Source organism: Etheostoma spectabile, chromosome 12 (assembly GCF_008692095.1).
Source record: "Etheostoma spectabile isolate EspeVRDwgs_2016 chromosome 12, UIUC_Espe_1.0, whole genome shotgun sequence".
NCBI lineage: Eukaryota > Metazoa > Chordata > Actinopteri > Perciformes > Percidae > Etheostoma > Etheostoma spectabile.
In genome coordinates, this window is record NC_045744.1 from 14,431,926 (window position 1) to 14,449,496 (window position 17,571).

General features: G+C 39.6%; 1 protein-coding gene across 1 annotated transcript in view; it reads right to left on the reverse strand.

The window, feature by feature from the left end:
• vapal (VAMP (vesicle-associated membrane protein)-associated protein A, like) overlaps positions 1–17,571 on the reverse strand; it is a 37,534-nt gene that overhangs the window by 5,787 nt on the left and 14,176 nt on the right. The window contains exons 2-3 of the mRNA XM_032530510.1: positions 14,559–14,662; positions 1,900–2,052 (exon numbers count right to left, since the gene is read on the reverse strand). Coding sequence (XP_032386401.1) covers positions 1,900–2,052; positions 14,559–14,616 — 211 coding nt within the window. The 5' untranslated portion in view covers positions 14,617–14,662. The remainder of the gene's footprint in view (positions 1–1,899; positions 2,053–14,558; positions 14,663–17,571) is intronic.

The following is a 17,571-nucleotide window of genomic DNA, read 5'->3' on the forward strand; positions in this document are numbered from 1 at the left end:
CGCAACAGATTTTCTCTTTTTTTGGCTGGACCTGACTAGCAAGGTGAGGGCCAGCGTGATGAAAAAAAAAAAAAAAAACTGCTATCACATATTGATCATATGGTGAATATTGTTGTTGTTGCTGCCACCCATTGCCATTGTATGTTTTGTATTAGTTTTTGTTTTAATATATTATTTCAGTAGTGTAACATTTTTACAGTAGCAGCAATGTATCCAAGGTGTTAACGTTACCAAGCACGGAGGTAATGATATCTACATTGGGGAGCCACAAAGCCCTGTTGTGTTTTTGCTCAACCAAGGCAGCGGCCAATGAGTTGGAAAGGCAGGGGCCACTTGCACAAGCGACAAATGGAAGTAGTGTATTTAGCCATAATTCTGGATATAATACAAGTATTTGGAACATACCGAGCATTCAGAATAGTGGATCAGGAGTGATTTTTTACTTACTTTTTCCACTGTTGTAAATGTTATCATCAAAGTACATTGTAACCAACATGAATTAAAGCTGTCTACAAAACATTGCTCCAGACAATTAGGGCAAGGCAACTGTTCCTAATAATGACTCCATAATGAACCAATCACCTGAGTTACTGCAGCCATATTGAGGCTCATTTCACCCTTAAAAGCAGACTGGAAACGTATTTTGCCGACAGTTCCACTTAATATGTTTACATGGCTTGCTTTCAGGGATGTTACATAAATATTCCTGTTTTAATGCAATTTTAACAAACAAAAGTTACATTTAAGCTTAACCCAAATATTTCTGTCTTGCCATTACTGAAGTGGGCCCTTTGTACAATCACGGGTGGTGATGGCGCAGTGGATATGACACATTTCCCCACACCTTTCGTGTGGGAGATCTGGGTTCAATTCCCACTGCAATAATGCGATAATTGTGAGGCTATTGCAATAAAACTTAACGTAATCATGTCAAAACCCTGTTTCTTTGAGTAATTATGAGTGAGATATCTCTCTATGGGAGCAAGCTTCAGTGCGACCCTCATTGCGTCAATCCTGATTGGCTGGTGAACGCATAACCGTCTGCACGAGGTAGTGCCGCCTACCATAAACAGTGTGTGCAGATGACACCGCATCATTCAAGAAAAGCAACCTTTTCTCCCCAGCAACAAGGGTTCTCTGGTGAGACATCTCACTCATATTACTCAAAGAACAGGGGTTATAATTATAACTAAGGGTGTCACAATTTAAATCAAAATCGACCGAAAGCAAGTCACAATCCTAAATTTCCCATTTTAAAAAATTGAGTCGTCAATGTTGCCACGCCCCCATGTCAAGTCTGGTAGCCCATTTCCAGATTGATTGTACCACCACTCCAGCGTATTCTCTAATGAGCTAGATTACCTAGTGCAAGGAAAACGAGAACCGATTGCGTGTTATGAGACATCATCGTGGGGTATAAGGTTGAAGGCTAGAGGTCGAGGGGTGTGGCAATGACATCATCGATACACAAGTAAACAAAGACGCAAGGGCCAGGTTTAAAAAAGAAGAGTGCGGATCTGTTTGGACGATTGGCCAAAACAATGCAAAACATTTACGTTTTCACCGAAAAACACATGCGTGTGGATAGCCCCTCTGTCGCAGTAGTCATGTTTCCATCAACGTATTTCTATGCACATTTTAAACTGATGGAAACGGACCGTGTAATGCAGACCGTGTTGACTTGACTTGGTAAAAACAGCTTCCACAAATCACAGCTTGGGGGTTTAACACCTTACCATGTGACCCTGTTGATGTGTGACTAAATTGTCATGCATCCCTGACCTGGATTTTCCTCTCAGGTTTCCCCACTGTCTGTCTTAATTAACTAAGAGGGCTAGAGAGAAGTCTGGGCATTGAACTTAAAAAAGGGAAGAATACAGTTAAAGAATAAAAACTTACCAGAGATAATGACCGTTGCGCCGGCATCGATGACACCACTGTTTGGCCTTACACAGTATCTGCGCGGCGCAGTTGTCTTCACTTTGAAACACACTCTTTTGTCAGAAGGGTTCTTCAGTTTGAGGTTTGTGGTGACTACATCTGTGAAAGGACCTGAAGGACAAAAAATGACAAACGCAATTGCATTTTAATTTTTGTATTTTGAAGAACACTGTTCTGCTGTGGTTCACTACTAGAGCCCGACATATATCGGGCGATTTTTTTGATGGAGTTTATTGCATTAGATGAGCAGCCGTTTCAAAGCCTATACACAGCCCAGTTGTCGTAACTTTGCTGACGTATGCCTTCCCAAAATCTACAACGACCTACTGGCTTATTGGGAGTATGCTAGCCTCACAGCACAATGGATTGACAAAGATTTTAACTTGATAAAAGTAATGTTACACTCCAAGGATAATACAGGGTTTCGGCTATATACACATTCAGCAGCGGCGCACCACCAGCTGTTAATAAAAGGTCATATGGTCGTAATTACACGACTCTGCAGAGCCGTCTCCTCTACTGAACTCAAGCTCTCAACTCTCTCCCCTTTGAGAGTGAGCAACTAGAACAATGACAGGACGTCATCACTCGCAAAGTCAGGGCAAACAAACAGTGCAAGTACAGCAGTTTCTCAGGGTGGCAAACGGCAAACAAAAGCCTCAACATCAAAACCGTACTCACGCGGCTCCTGTGAAATACGCCACCGTATACTGGAAAATAGCGTTATGAACACTGAATTTGATGAATTTACTGTTTCAGACCCCAGATGAGGAAAAAATAGGTAATGTTAGCAAACACTGCGGTCTCTTCAACTTTCCACTGCAGGAGACAGTATTCCCCTACATGCGGTAAAATTACAGTTTAAAACTTTTTCCAGGTCAGTGGGTAGGGCTGCACGATAATGGCCAAAATGATAATCGCGATTATTTTGATCAAAATTTTGATCGCGATTATTCTCACGATTATTTGTTGATTTTAACCAAAACAAATTTTATTGTCACATAGGCTATTTATAACTGCGAGAGGGAGTGTGATGGACGCTACTCACAGAGAGACGGCTGACTCATTATGAACAGGTCCAGCACGGGTCGAACGGCGGATACACACGTCGTGTGTATTAAACGTCTGTATCTTCACTGCGCTGCATTTTTATGAACTATGATATTCTGGCCATGGGTCACATCTCTGGTCCTGGTCCAGGCTTCGGTACAGCAGCTCCGTCTCCCACGCTGTGACTCTACCAACTGAAGTTAGCTGCATTCAAAACTTCTTCTGTGTTCTTCGCCGTAGCGGCCGCGATAACAGTTACCCGCGGAAACACTGGTACAAATACAGGTTTGCCCCCTCATACTTAACAATATACAGCTGTGTTAATGAAAAATTAAAACTGTAGACATACATCAGAAGTGTGGACCGGCGGCCGCTGTGTGGCGGGGCGCGGAGAGTAAGAGGAGAGAGAGTAGGACGAGAGAGCGTAGAAAGATCCAACACAGGCACGGCTTTACAGACGAAATGGGTCATGTAACGCAAAATTAAACCATATCCATATAAACAGCATTGCAGCGGATGCGAGGACATTAGCACCGGTGCGTCCTAGAAGAGCTAACAGCTAACAGACGCTACTAGCTAACAGCTAACAGACGCTAACTAGCACTGGTCACTGCTGTTGTCTGAAAAACAACAAATGGGACAAAGTGTTGCGTTTACTGGTAAACTGGTAAACCTTGAGACTGACGTATTACCGACTGCTATCTGTTGAGTTTTCCTCACGCTACTCTGTCCTCTGTGACTGTCTACATCTAGAAACTTAGCTGCACGGGGTGCAGTGAACTACTCTGACTGGCTCATGAGCAGACGGCTTTATGGAGCGGGAGATTGGCTTTGCAAAAAACCCGGAGCGTTCAATGAAATGACGCTTTATAAAAAATAATCGCTTGATCACGCAAATTTGATCGTGGGAAGTCCAAATCGAGATCGCGATTAAAATTCGATTAATTGTGCAGCCCTATCAGTGGGGGTGCATTCCGCTCAAAATCAAAAAAACAAATTTGATGTTGCTAAACTGTGTATAATGAGCAGTGACGTTACATCACCTATTTGAGGCAATGGTATCCGGTACAGTGTATTTACTGGATTTTATTTTAATTGTTCATATTTTAGCGCAATGTTTAGTAACGACAGTAGTAGTGGTCATAGTGAGTGAAAATGTGATGTGAGAAAAATGGGTTGTATCTGGAATTGTTCATTAGCTATGCGTGTATGTACGCAATCTGTAAAGCTGAACAGACTCACAGTAGTAACATTAGGCTTCTTCAGTAAGAAAAGGACAGAGAAGGGACACTAACATTATATCCTGGAATGTAAGCATAAGACATATGATGCTTTTGATTAACGATTGCAAATGGACGGACCGTTGCGCCTCTGCGCACATTGGGTTTGCTGGCGGACGCCGCTCCTTGCGACCGTGCAATTGCGCGCCACTCAGACACTGCAAATCGTCAGCAGTGAAAAGGGAACTCCCTGCGTAGTTCAATGATACCTATGACGAAAAGTTTCTTTTAATAACTTTTGATCTCTAAGGTCTTAAGATGGCACAGACCAAATTTGAAGTTGATTGGATGAAATCTGTAGGAGTTTGTGGCCAAAAATCGCGCTATTTTAAACTTTCAATTCAAAATGGTGGACTTCCTGTCGGGTTTAGGGTATGGCTCAAATGAGCTTTTTTGTATTTCTTGACAGGATACTGTACATATGTGTGCCAAGTTTTGTTAGTCTACGTTAAACGTACTGCAGGGGCTGAATTGTTTATCAACTTTAAAAGGGGCGCTAGCGAGCCATTTTTGTGCGCCTATTCCCGAAACCCTTAAAATATGTAAATTTTTTATCAGACTTAATGCGACCGCCAATTTTGGTGAGTTTGATTATGTTAAGCCCCTAAAAAAACTTGGGCCCTAACAAAGCAAACTGTTGCTAAAAGGAACTTCACGTTGTTTTCACTTAGGTAACGTTAACGTTAATGTTCATTCACCCTTATAGCGAAAATTAACATACACACACAAAAAAAAAAAAAAAGACTAGATGACCACTCTTGGTTGGTTAGCTAAAGAAGAGTGAGAGCCCTTTACGTCACTTGTCAGCCGCATGATCTCTGTATGGGGAGTTAAGAAAGAAAGATGGAATTGGTTTCAAAGCCGAACGCGACAGCTGCAGTATGGGAACACCAAGCAACCAAATGACCGTGGAGAACCACTTGAGCTGAGCAAGCCGGTATGTTGCATTTGTAGAAAAACAGTAGCAACCAAACACGGCAACACAACAAACTTGCATATGCACCTGAAACACAATCATTCGGTGCGGTTTTCCAAGCTGAAAAAAAAAAGAAAAAAAGAACTTACAGATGGGCCTGTCTTCCCAACCGTACACAATCACTGGGGCGTTGACAAAGTACAAACAGGATAGTGCAAAATGGTGGGCACTCAGAGTAGTTTGCTTCATTGCTAAAGAGATGCTGCCCTTAAGTATCGTTGAAATGTCGGATTTCAACGAATTCTCTCTCTCTCTCTCTCTCTCTCTCTCGACATAGATTCCCCAGCTTTATGCTGGGGAAAAATAAAATGTTTAAAAGATTTTTGCATATGACCTGTTGAGGGATCTGCTTCATCTCTCTGGCACTCTTTATGTCTGAGGCTAATATTTAATAATTTTTGAAGTGCAATTTTGTTAACATCCATTTTATTTATTGTTTTGGTTGTGGGCGGTTTTTAATTTCCATTTTACTTATTGTCTTTGATTGTTTGGTTTTTATTAAAGTGCATTTTTTTGAGACAGAGTCCACGACGATATCGTTTATTGCAATCATTTCTGGGACAATTTATTGTCCAGCAAAATCTTAAATTGTTGACAGGCCTAAACGTCCACAGTGAAATTGCAGAAATCAAGGAAATTCGATATTTAAAGTTACAGCCCCTCCCTGAAAGACAGTTCAGGCCGGCAGTGTTTTGGTGCCAAGGTTAAAAAAAGAACTTCAAAAAGATTAGAAGGAAAAATACCGTGAGGCTCAAATTGGGCATAAATGATTTAGAGACTAATTAAATAGGGCCTTCCTTGGCTTGAAGCTGGATTGCAGGATAATTTTACTGTAAATATTCTACAAACAGGGGATAGATGAAGAAACACTATGCAGAACTACACTGATATATTAACAGTGGTGCTTCCATATCAATGACTTGATACTTTTTAGTGTAGAAAAGTATGCTAATGCCTATGATTTGCCTGGTTGGAATATTGCTGAAGACTTTTTAAATACTTTAAAATAATTTATAAAAACATGTTTAAGAGCACCTTGTACCAGTAGATAATATATTAAAGTGCATCCGAAAATAATGAATCAACTATACAGTCCTGATGGAGTATTAAAACTCTAAAAACCTAAAAATGCCAAGCTTAGGGCGAGACATTCATGAAAATCAGGATCTCCAAAACTACCACACTCCCTTCATATGTCTCTAGAGGCAACGTGCCAAACCTCCTAAATCAATTAAGTGTTTTCCCAGATAGATAATTTCATGCATCTGTCCCGAGTTCATATTGGAAATTAAGGTCCTGTCCTACTCAGGTCATACATCAGGGGATCAAAAGTTAGCTCTCAATCTTGTGACAGAGCTTGCTTCCAATTAGGTCCTTAACCATGGTCAGCACTAGGGCTGTGACGATAACTGCGTCACCGCAATACGGGGGAGTGATGCTACCTGCTTACTGTGAAGATTAGCCTAACAGCTAGCAGAGTTTCCCTCTGCTCCTAGCTTAATCCTGACACCACGGCTGATTGACGTGCATAATAATTAGCCATTTGCAAGTGCTACTGGTAGACAAAGTGGCTGGTTTGTTTCCGTGAGTAGCTTCATTTACAAGAATTTGCCAAATTTCAAGATTCATGGTAGACGAAGATAAACAATGCAACTGTATAAAGAGAGCTTTCATTTGAGCTTGTTTGTAAAAACTTGCTATTTGCGGAGTAGCACTGGGGTTTTGTAAAAGAGCGGTGGTGGATCAGAGACTACTTGCAGACAGAGATTGAAGTACTGCTTTTCTACGTGTTGATGCCTGTTAACAGGTGTTTTCATGAAGTATTGGCTTCGTACTCAAATGTTTATTGCACTTACTGTAACAAGTGTAACGTTATTTGTCATCTGCGCCAGGCAACGCAATCACTCAATAGGGATGTCACCAGAAATGATACCTTCTGGTTGTAAAATGACTAAACACCGACGATGCCAGGTTTTTTTTGAAGCACCACAGGCACCGTTAGTGACGATGCCAGTGTTAGCAGCATCGGTGCTGCGCCACTTCCAGAACTGATGGGGACAGTATACACTCCAAAGTGTTCTGGTCGATACATTCAGAAGGAGGAGGTCACAAACAAGTGGCCAAAGTCACGGTTACTTCTGGTTCAGATCTTTCAGAAAAATATCAAAGAGATTTAACCATTAAATAATTTAGCCATTAAATAAAGTGCTTGATTTGTATTTTAAGACTGCCGTGGGGTAACAGGTGAAGGGGCAGTGCATGGTCTACACGTGAACAGCAACACAGAGGTGTCTGTGGACTCCAGTCTGTAAATAACGCCGGGAAAAAACTATGGGCAAACGCAGCAGCCACGTATCGGCCGATGCCAATACACGTAAAAACTCAAATATCTGCAAGATATATCAACCGATACATCAATAGTTCAAATGCTTTAAATGCAAGTATTCAATTTCTTATTTAAGCTAAAGTTTATTTAGAAATATTGTACTATATTTCTAAATAAACTTTTACTAAATGATCAAGTATCTTGTAGGGCTGAGCAATATATTGATATTAAATCAATATTGATACATGTGGCCAAATATTGTCTTAAATTGTCTGTCAAAATGACAAGGGTTGTCTTTTCTTGGTTTAAAAGGCTGCATTACATGAAAATTATGTCATTTTATGAACTTACCAGACTGTTTTAGTTCTGCTATTTGCTTTTACCCACCTAGAATATGTTCATACTTGGCGTCTTATTTTGCATCTGTTTTACATTACAATCCTATGGCGTAAACCATGTTTTCAAAAAAAAGTCTTGAGCGCTTTTTTTAAACGCCACCGACAACTTTTTGTCTGCAGCTCAGGGTGTCTTGATTTGGACTAAAGTTCGACTTTTCTGAAAAAACGCCCTGCGTCATAAATTTTTTTGACAGCCGACCAATGACAAGCGGAGTAGCCAGACCTGTCGTTTCCATGAAAAAAAAAAAAATGGAGTCAGATATGACCGGGAAATCTCTCTGTTCTTCTTCTAGCTAGCTCCACCGCTTAGTTTTATCTAACGTTAGCACCGCTCCACATATCGCTCTGGGATACTGTAGCAGTAGCTACAAAAAAAAATAAAAAAGACGTCCGAGGCAGCTTTTTGGAACCAAAATGCTGCCAGCATTTTTTCACTACAAAAAGCGCTCTAGTCAACTTTTCCTTGTCAAAAAAAAGACGCCAAGTGTAAACAAGGCCTTAGTCATTATATCCACATTAGTGAAGATTATTTAACAAAAATCTTGTTGAGTAAATATTTTGTGAAGCACCAATAGTCATCCCTACAATATCGATATTGATGTATTTGGTAAAAAATATTGTGATATATTGTCTCCCTATCGCCCAGTTCTAGTCTCTTGTGCCCTGGGCTACAAGCCATCATAAAATTGTATACATATGCTTGTTCGGGATCAACTGATTGACAACAGGATGGTGAATTTTGACTTGTTTGCATTGTTTTCATTCATTAAAATATTCAGGAAATAAAAGCATTCAATTATTCTTTCTAGTCAGTACTTTTTTTACAGCTTGGTCATAGTTCTGAAGATCACGAAGGATACATTCAGCCTTCCCTCACACCCAGTGTTCAGAGAGATAAGAAGCAATGCATGAGCAGATTGCAGCAGATCCACCTAGCTAAAGCTAACATGTAGAGTCATGGTGATAACTGGGGCCTTTGTTTTTAAAACACAGGTGCGTCACAAAGGCATTCCTACAAACCTGAAAACCTTGTCTGCAACATCTGATATTTCTATGCACAATAGTATAGCCTCTCTTTTTCAAGCTAGTGGCAGATGAGGTTCTTGCTATGACCATAACATGTTATTGTTAACAAACCCTTATTAACTGACTTGATAGAGTTGACTTAGAGCAGTAATGTGAGTCAGAGCTGGTGTTTCTTAAATTTTAGTAATGTGTTGAATGAGTGAGGATTAAAAGTATTTAAATGTGCGCAGATAAAAATGACATGGAACAGCTTGTCAACTTTTCCTCCCGACGGTGCACAAGCCTGAAGCCTTTCAGAAGTCCTGTACCTGCTGGTGAAAGGGTTAGATGGGTTGAAGGAGAGACTAAAGCAGGTTAAAACCCTGACTCATTTATTTATCAAATACCTTTCTGTCACATAGACAAAAAAAAACATGCAGACCTAAAACAACTGAGTAATTCTGCTTCTGCAAAATTGATTTGACTCAGATAGATTTCTACACTATGTGGTACTGTGAGCATTACTAAAACTAGGACTAAACAGACACTGGAAAACAGTTGTGAGCTCAGATATACACCCACATACTGTAGCCTGCATCTATTGCCAAACTCGGGAGATCCCACCTTTGCTCAAGCAGCATTGCACCCTCTCTCTCATCTCACTGCGTGTATGCTGAGTTAGGGTCCCCCAGGCCAGTTCCAGTCCTATTCTAAAAATACCAGCCAAGGAAAGGAGGGCTGCCCCATCTAGCCTGCTGGAGAAATCCCAGCAGAGGCTCTAAAACAGACCAGCTCTCAGATACATGCAGACCAATTTAGCTTGGCCTCTGTGGCACTAAAGGAGCCGTGGTCATCTTCCTTCTCTTCACATTGCTTCTTATAGACAGGAACCATTTCATTTTCCTCATATGATACAGAAATTGTTCCATAACTTAGAGATCAATTATCTTTCAATGTAGTGGTTTGAGTTAGGTTTGATCAATCTAACATTTAAGTTGGATACTACCAAGTATCCAACCGTCTTAAGTCAAACTATACCTGCATTCAACCCTTCTTGTACCCAGAACTTTGATTTTGCAGCTCGCAGCTAGTCATCGCAAGCTTTCTTCAATTTAACGCAACGTGTGATTGGCCCACTACCCCAACAGCTACAACCCATACAGTCTGTGGTGGTGAAGCCGAGCGTAGTATTTTTGACAGAGTTGGCAGATTAGCGTGCCGAGATGCTTCCATTCATATGATGGGTATTGAATGAAGTAGAAATAAAGGATGTTTTAAATGAAGAACTCGGTATCAGGGTACTTTAAGCCTACATGATATTGGGAAAAAAATCTGACATTGCAATTTTTAATTTTTCCCTGCGATATATACTGGGATATGAAAAAAGAAAAAGTAATTTTTAAAAGATGACACAAATAGCTCTGGAAATAAATCATTCTCGACTACCGCAGTGATTTTGTAGGGGAGTGCATCTACATAGAAGATAAAAATGAAAAAGGATGTTTTCAAATGTGAACCATTCTTTGTTGAACTTTAATGCTTTACAAACACCAAAGCAAGTGAGCGTTGTGACTACTCTTCTGAAGTGATTTTGGAGAGGGAAATTAGGTAGAAATACACTGGTTGACTAGCATGACACCATTGTATTCATGTTATACTATCAATCCAGGCTAACGTGTATGACAATGACTGCATGTTGCTTCCTCTAATTGTCAGGTTGTGGTCAACAAGCGGAGCTAGCTTGTTTGATAAATTGATCAGACCTGCATGTCACGCGCACTAGCAACAAACTGTGTATACAAGAACAATTAAATCAGTGGAAATGACGTTAGATCAGACACAGACTTCTGTAGTAGATCAGTGTTACGTTCCAGCGTCGCGGCTTCGAACCGTAACGTCAGTTGAGACGGACGGACCCCATGTTTCTTTAGGCTAACTAAATTAGCTTTAGCCTGGCTGGTAGCAGCTTTCTGCAGGGGAAAATGGCCGGGAGATGTTGTGATTATGTTGTATTAATCAGGTTAGTTAGTTTGTATTTGCAGCGAACATAAAACACTGACTATTGTATTGTGTCAGCGGCAGCTACTGCCTACGGTACTTTTCTACACACAGAGAGCCTCACTTCCCATGACAAACCCCGTCGGACTAACGTCACATACACACGTTGTCCACATAGCTACCTGTCTTGTGGGGGAAGGGTCGGACAGTAATAATCATATAAAAGGAGAACGGTGAAAGTTTACTTTTCTATCAAGCAGCAAAAAAAGATTAGCGTCAACATCGCAATATCGTTCAGCCCTAATACCCAGCCCTAATTCTCAGCTTGTCATAACTTTGCAATTTAGCCTTGCATCCATTTCAGCATACAGAGGGAAAAAGTTTAACCTAATGATAGAAAATGTAAACCCTGTGACTGATCAGAATAATTCTAACTGAATTTTTTTTTTTTAAATCAGATGAAAGACGGAGGCTCATGATCAGATTATGACGGACCATGTCTCTGCCATCAGACATGGGTTTTGGGGTTAACGTGAGACTTTCTTGCTTCTTCTCAGCATGTGCTATCATCAGGTGTACTGTGTAATGTTGTGTAAAGATATGCCAAATCAGTTTCATATATGACTGCAGCACAGATGGAGACTAGTAACTGGGAAAAATACAAAATTGGGGTAAAATTAATGGTTCAACTGCTGGGATTGTTTTACAATATCATGGCATTGGCAGATTAGCTACACTAAAATTTGTACTTAGCATACAGTTTTATTGTTAGCGGTTATCTAAATCCCATGTAATGGTCACCTATACCCTTTTACACGGAGGGCTCTACCAGGATTGACTTTGTATTTGAAAGGGTTAACCCGTGTCTATCAAACACAGCTTCAAGGTGTTTGTTGCGGCTCGTACGTGGGTCGAATTTAATGTGAATGCCACACAAACAAGGGCGCTAAGTACCGGGACCGGACAAGGTCTTTTGATTTCACATGGGTGCGCCCAGTCTTGCCGCAATTGACACTGGACGTTGTAGCTCATAAACAATGGCAGCAGCATGTTTTGAGCTACATTGGAGGTAAACAACTGACGACTAGCACTCAGGAAGAAATCAGCAGCAGATGACCGTGACGGTGAGGGATGAAATAGTGTATGCTACCATAATAACGCTCTCTTCCTGCTCCGGTAGGACAGGCAAGCAAAGAAACACAATTGCCAGGAGAAATGATGGAATTAATGTTACTTAATGGGGCAATGATATCATGTTGTTCAGTGCTTTGCATCAATCATAACAATTGTTGCACACACTTGCATGTTTTTCCCCCTATCTAATTTGGATGCAAACCACAATAGAAATAATTTGCATTCTAGTCTGTGCTTAAAAATGGGGTAAGAGCTGCTAAATGGCAATACATGTGACAACAGTGACACATTTCTGTGTTTGTATACCATACATAGCTACTGCAATATTAAACCCTTTGAGCCCATCAAGACTGTAGTTGTGTTTTTAAATGTAATGTTTGACACTAAAGTAATCGGAACATTATAAGCCAAACCAGTTTTTTTTCAGTATTGTTTTTTGTAAAAAATTTAACTGTGTTCATAATTTTGATGTTCTAGTATATACACAGTACAATGGGAATTCCTGTAGGCTACAAAACACTACTACACCTGGACTGGAGTCTGCGACAATGTTAGCGGTCCACTAAATATGACATGTAAACCCACTGCCCATTTTCAAACCCTGAGGTAATTGGTAGTACGTATTGCTCTCCGGTTGTAAGCCTGGTATATCAGGTTTTTCATAACCAGTGATCAACCCATGTTGACTGGCTTTGTTGTAATTTACAAAAGAAGGATTGAACATGGGTCAAATAATCCTGAAAGAGATATGCAGGGGTTAAATTGGGCTGGGGATAAGCCCGGCACATAAGCCTGCTTGTTTGTGTCCGGACGTGCCTGCTTGCAGTTAGTTGCCTACTGGAAATATGTCACATACAATTTGATGAAAGTGATGCTTTGAAAACATATTTCTGACAATAAATGAATGGTTTGGAGATGAGATGAAAACAATTGGAACACCTCAACAACCCGTGCTGCACTGCAGACAATTCATCACTGCAGGTCAACAACATAACACCTAAGTGTCTACGTAGGCAGGATTAACAGATAGAATGGGTGGAAGCCCGGTGCTCGGAAGCTCTGACGGTTGCTACGAGTTCATGTCGATGACCAAGCCATTGAACTGGTCCTCGCCATCACATCTCCAGCGGCAGGGCTCCGAGCAGGCCACGGCCTGCCTCCAAGCATCGGAGAGCTCCACTCTGCGCTGTGTGTCTGTGTGTGTGTGTTTGTGTGTAGTAGTAGTAGTAGTAAAGAGAAACAATGGGAGAAGGAAGTTTGTGTGAGGTGGACCTGGTCACCACAGACCAAAAATCTACTCTTGTGGCACATTATGTTTGGCACATTGTATGGGTCCCTTCTTATATCATACAAGGTAATACAATGTGTAATCAAGTGAGGACTGATTAACAGTAAGGTAAAGGCCCTCTCAATGCTACAACTACGCAAAGTATAGAGTCTTAAACTTGCAGTTTTGCACATATCATGTGAGACTAGTCCATTTCTTTGCACAAAGCTTGGGGGGGGGGATTCTACAATACCAATTTAACCCCTGGAGATATGCATTAACAGCAACAGTTGAAAACATACAAATGTCAAAAACTACATCTAGTTCGAGTTTCTGAAGCATTGAGAGATGGTTGATAAGTCTGCTTAATGCAAAACAAGACAGTTTGTTGTTGGAGAGTAGCTAAGAATATTAGCTAGCTAGAAAACAACTTCTGTATTAGCAAGTTTCAACCTAGCCTAGCTATGATTACCAACGGTTACCTGACACATCATGAACGTTACCACTGCCAGTCAAGCAATCGGTGTATTCCAATGTGTGTAACGTTATTACTTTGGTTTCCTATTAATGGGGTGTGATAACAATGTTGTCTGTTAATATATTTCACAAATGGAGTTAGCTAGAAGAAACAAACTAATATGAGCAAAATGTTGCTGATGTGTCCAACAGTTAACGTTAGCGTTAGTTAACCAGGTTAGTTAGCTAGCTAACGTTGGCTACTAGTTTAACATGACAAAGTGTCTGCCAGAGGTTTCTCAGGTTGGACACTACATTTGTCGCTTCCTTATTACGTCCGGGTTATGAGTGGTAACGTTTGGCACATAGATGTAAAACGACTATTGGTAACGTTAAGCAAACATAATGCGTTATGTGCTCACTTTAATTCATATCAACAACCACTCGCAGTTGTCCCACATTCTTCCACCTCTTTGCTAGTTGTTGACAGTGAGCTGGTCATGAATGGCAGGCGGTCAAGAAGCACGCCACGCCGGCTTTCCACGTCACTACAGTGCGAGGATACAGCGGGCCGTCTTGTCCATGGCTAACTTAAAATGGCGGTGAATGCTAGCTAGCTTGCTAGCAACGAAATTGGCTTGAAGGAGTGTGAAATCGTTTCAGTCTGGTAATTCTCCCCCACTCCTTGCTGGACATTTCACACGTCAAGAAATGTTAATTTACCTACCTTTAAATTTGAGGTCGGAGGGAGGGTCAAGGACAAGAATCTGATCCAACTTTGACATCTTAGCTGAGGGGATGCACTTGATTTCGGTATCGGGGAGTAGCTAGCTAACTGACAAGAAAAGTCCTAGATCCCCTCTGCCACTACTGAGTCAAATGCTGACTGGCTCTGCGAACGAGCATGTGGGTAAAAGTACTTGAACGCGCAAGTGCACAACCCTGTTGCGCGCCCTCGTGGAACAGCAACTGATGTGATGTGATTATGGTACAGTGATACTGCACGTAACGTTACACTGAAATACGTAGGAGGAAAAATACTGTACAATAGTCCTGAATTGATCTAGTTAAATATACGTTACATGGTCTGTGTTTGTTGAAATATACACTATTAGGGTATTTTGTGCACGAGCACTTGTGCCAAACGTGGGACTTTTTTATTTTTCTCCTTTCACTTTCAATTACTTTTAACACGTTGTCAACACTTGGACACTATCCCCTTAAAAGTATTGATTGTGTTGAATTTATACAATCATACAATAAAATATAACCTCAAAATAAATACTTTTCAAATAATATATTTTGTGTTGGCTATATTGTAGTAGGGCCTTTCCAGGCTGAATTACTAAAATTGTGTGTATCACATAAATAGCATAAGTAGCATACAAATGCTAAATACCAAAAGCTGACTGATATCTGATGTTATGATATAAATATTTCAGAGTAAAAAAATCTGATGAATACGTTGGACTTTATTAATGTAATTACATAAAAAAATAACATTAGTTAACACATTTGTTGTGTTGTTGCAGTCCTGACATGTTTTAATCCTGGTTTAACCATGTAAAGAAACAATAGTTTATTGTTATTATTAATATTATTATTATTATTAGTAGTAGTAATATTATTATATTTTTGATAAAGATCCTTTAAATTTCATGATTACATATACACTCCAGTTAAAAAAAATGGATAAAATACACAAACAATGTTTCTCAATTATCTCAAACATATCCTTGAAATTTTGTACTGCAATTGTCAGCTGACATTTATGCCAATACTAATAGACTGTATCTGTTATAAGTTTATATCAGCCTGCGAATTTATCGGTCAGTCTCTACTTTCATAGTTAAGATTAACTAAAACTGTTTTGTTAATTACAAAACTTGAGTTGTAAAGGCATAAAATATGGATGTTATTTTGATATTTACCAAAAATGTGTTACACAAGTTCCGTTCACCGTCTCATAAGAGCAAGAGACCGAGGGCCAACACAATAGTACAAATAGACTATTATAGACTACTTTCTGGAGTGTGGTCTAGACCTACTCTATCTGTAGTGTCTTGAGATAACTCTTGCTATGAATTGATACTATAAATAAAATTGAATTGAAATTGAATTGAAATAGCATTATTGTTATTATTATTTGTAAATCTAGGTGTAGAATTTGATTTAAAAATGGCTCCTAAACGGTGGACTGAGCTTCCCATTGACATCAGGAAGGCCAAAAGCCTACACATCTTCCACCGAAGGGTAAAAACAAATCTCTTCCGACTGCACTCCGGATAAAAAGAAAAAAAATGTTTTTAAAGCTGCACTTTAATATTTAGCTTGGATTATTTTAAGCTAATGTACTTGCACTTACTACTTGTTGTCCATAGTTTGTGCCTTCAAGGTTGAAAGCACTTGATTGGAAGTTGCTTTGGATGAAAAGCGTAAGCTACAGTATATGACATAAATAAAAAAATAGTTTGTGCTGCGTACACCTTTTCAGAAGGTCCTGTTAAACGTATATGAGCAAAAATAACAAATACTAATTTGTTGAGTGGTTCCTATTTTGGGGTTAAAGATAATAGGACGTGGGAAAGTGGTAAGAAGTGAGCTACATTTTTTTAATTTGAATGAAAAAAGAAACATTGTTCTCACATAATGTGGTTTGTAGTGACTGGAGTAAAAACAATCTATAGTGGAAAAACCAATCGTGTTTTTTTTCACTTGGAGTTTAGGTTTCTGAGGTGTCAAGGTGGCTCGGTTCAGATTCATACCATGTTACCACGTGACGTCATGATGCTAATCCGAGTCATGACCTTTTGTTAGCGAGTCCCCTCTTCTCTCACCTCACTCATATTTTGGGTATCTATTGACAGCACTTTAGACATAAAATCAATAAAGCTATATTGTCATTTTTTAAGAGTGTTCTGGTGTCTTTAATATTTTAAACATATTGCATCCTTTTCGGGTAAAAGTAACACAAAACAAAACAGAAAAATAGAATAATCAATACTTTATTCAACTGATTAATATACAAAAGTTAATCTGATTTTAAGAGGATATAGGGAAGCATGACGGCTTACAGTAAAAGTATGGCTGCAGATAATTGGCAATTTAAAGTTGACGTTATATGTACAATTAGTCTGTACTGATCAAATAATTCATGCATTATTCTAGCACTTTTCAGCCATGTCATACGTTTGTTTAGAAAAAACATAAAAACGGCACTTGTTTGGCGACGAATATACTTGGAAATCTCATCGCAATGTCAACATGTAACCTCTTGTAAAAACTAAAAACAAATTATATGTCATTATATCTTGTAAAGAGGTAATATCATGCCAAACTGTATTGTAAAATACATTTACTGTATTTAATGAAATATTTATCAATCTGGTGGTAAATTTAACATACTGAAGTGAAAAAAAAGTAATGTCCGCAACACTGCTTTAAGCACCCCTGATATAATACAAAGGCAACGGTTTGACATTTCAACCCTTCTTCAGGCAAAAGAAGAAGATGTTGCCTTTGTATGAAATTATGGGAGCTTAAAACAGTGTTGGGGACTTTACAATTACTTCACTTTAGCATTTCTCATTTGTCCTGCACCTGCCAGAAGGTGGGATGTGCACACAATTACTTTCATAAAAAATTGACATACTGCACATCCGGCCCACAAAGCAACTCCTAATTCAATTTCAACCAATAAGTGCATTAAACTTTAGTGGAAGCAAGGCCACATTCATTTG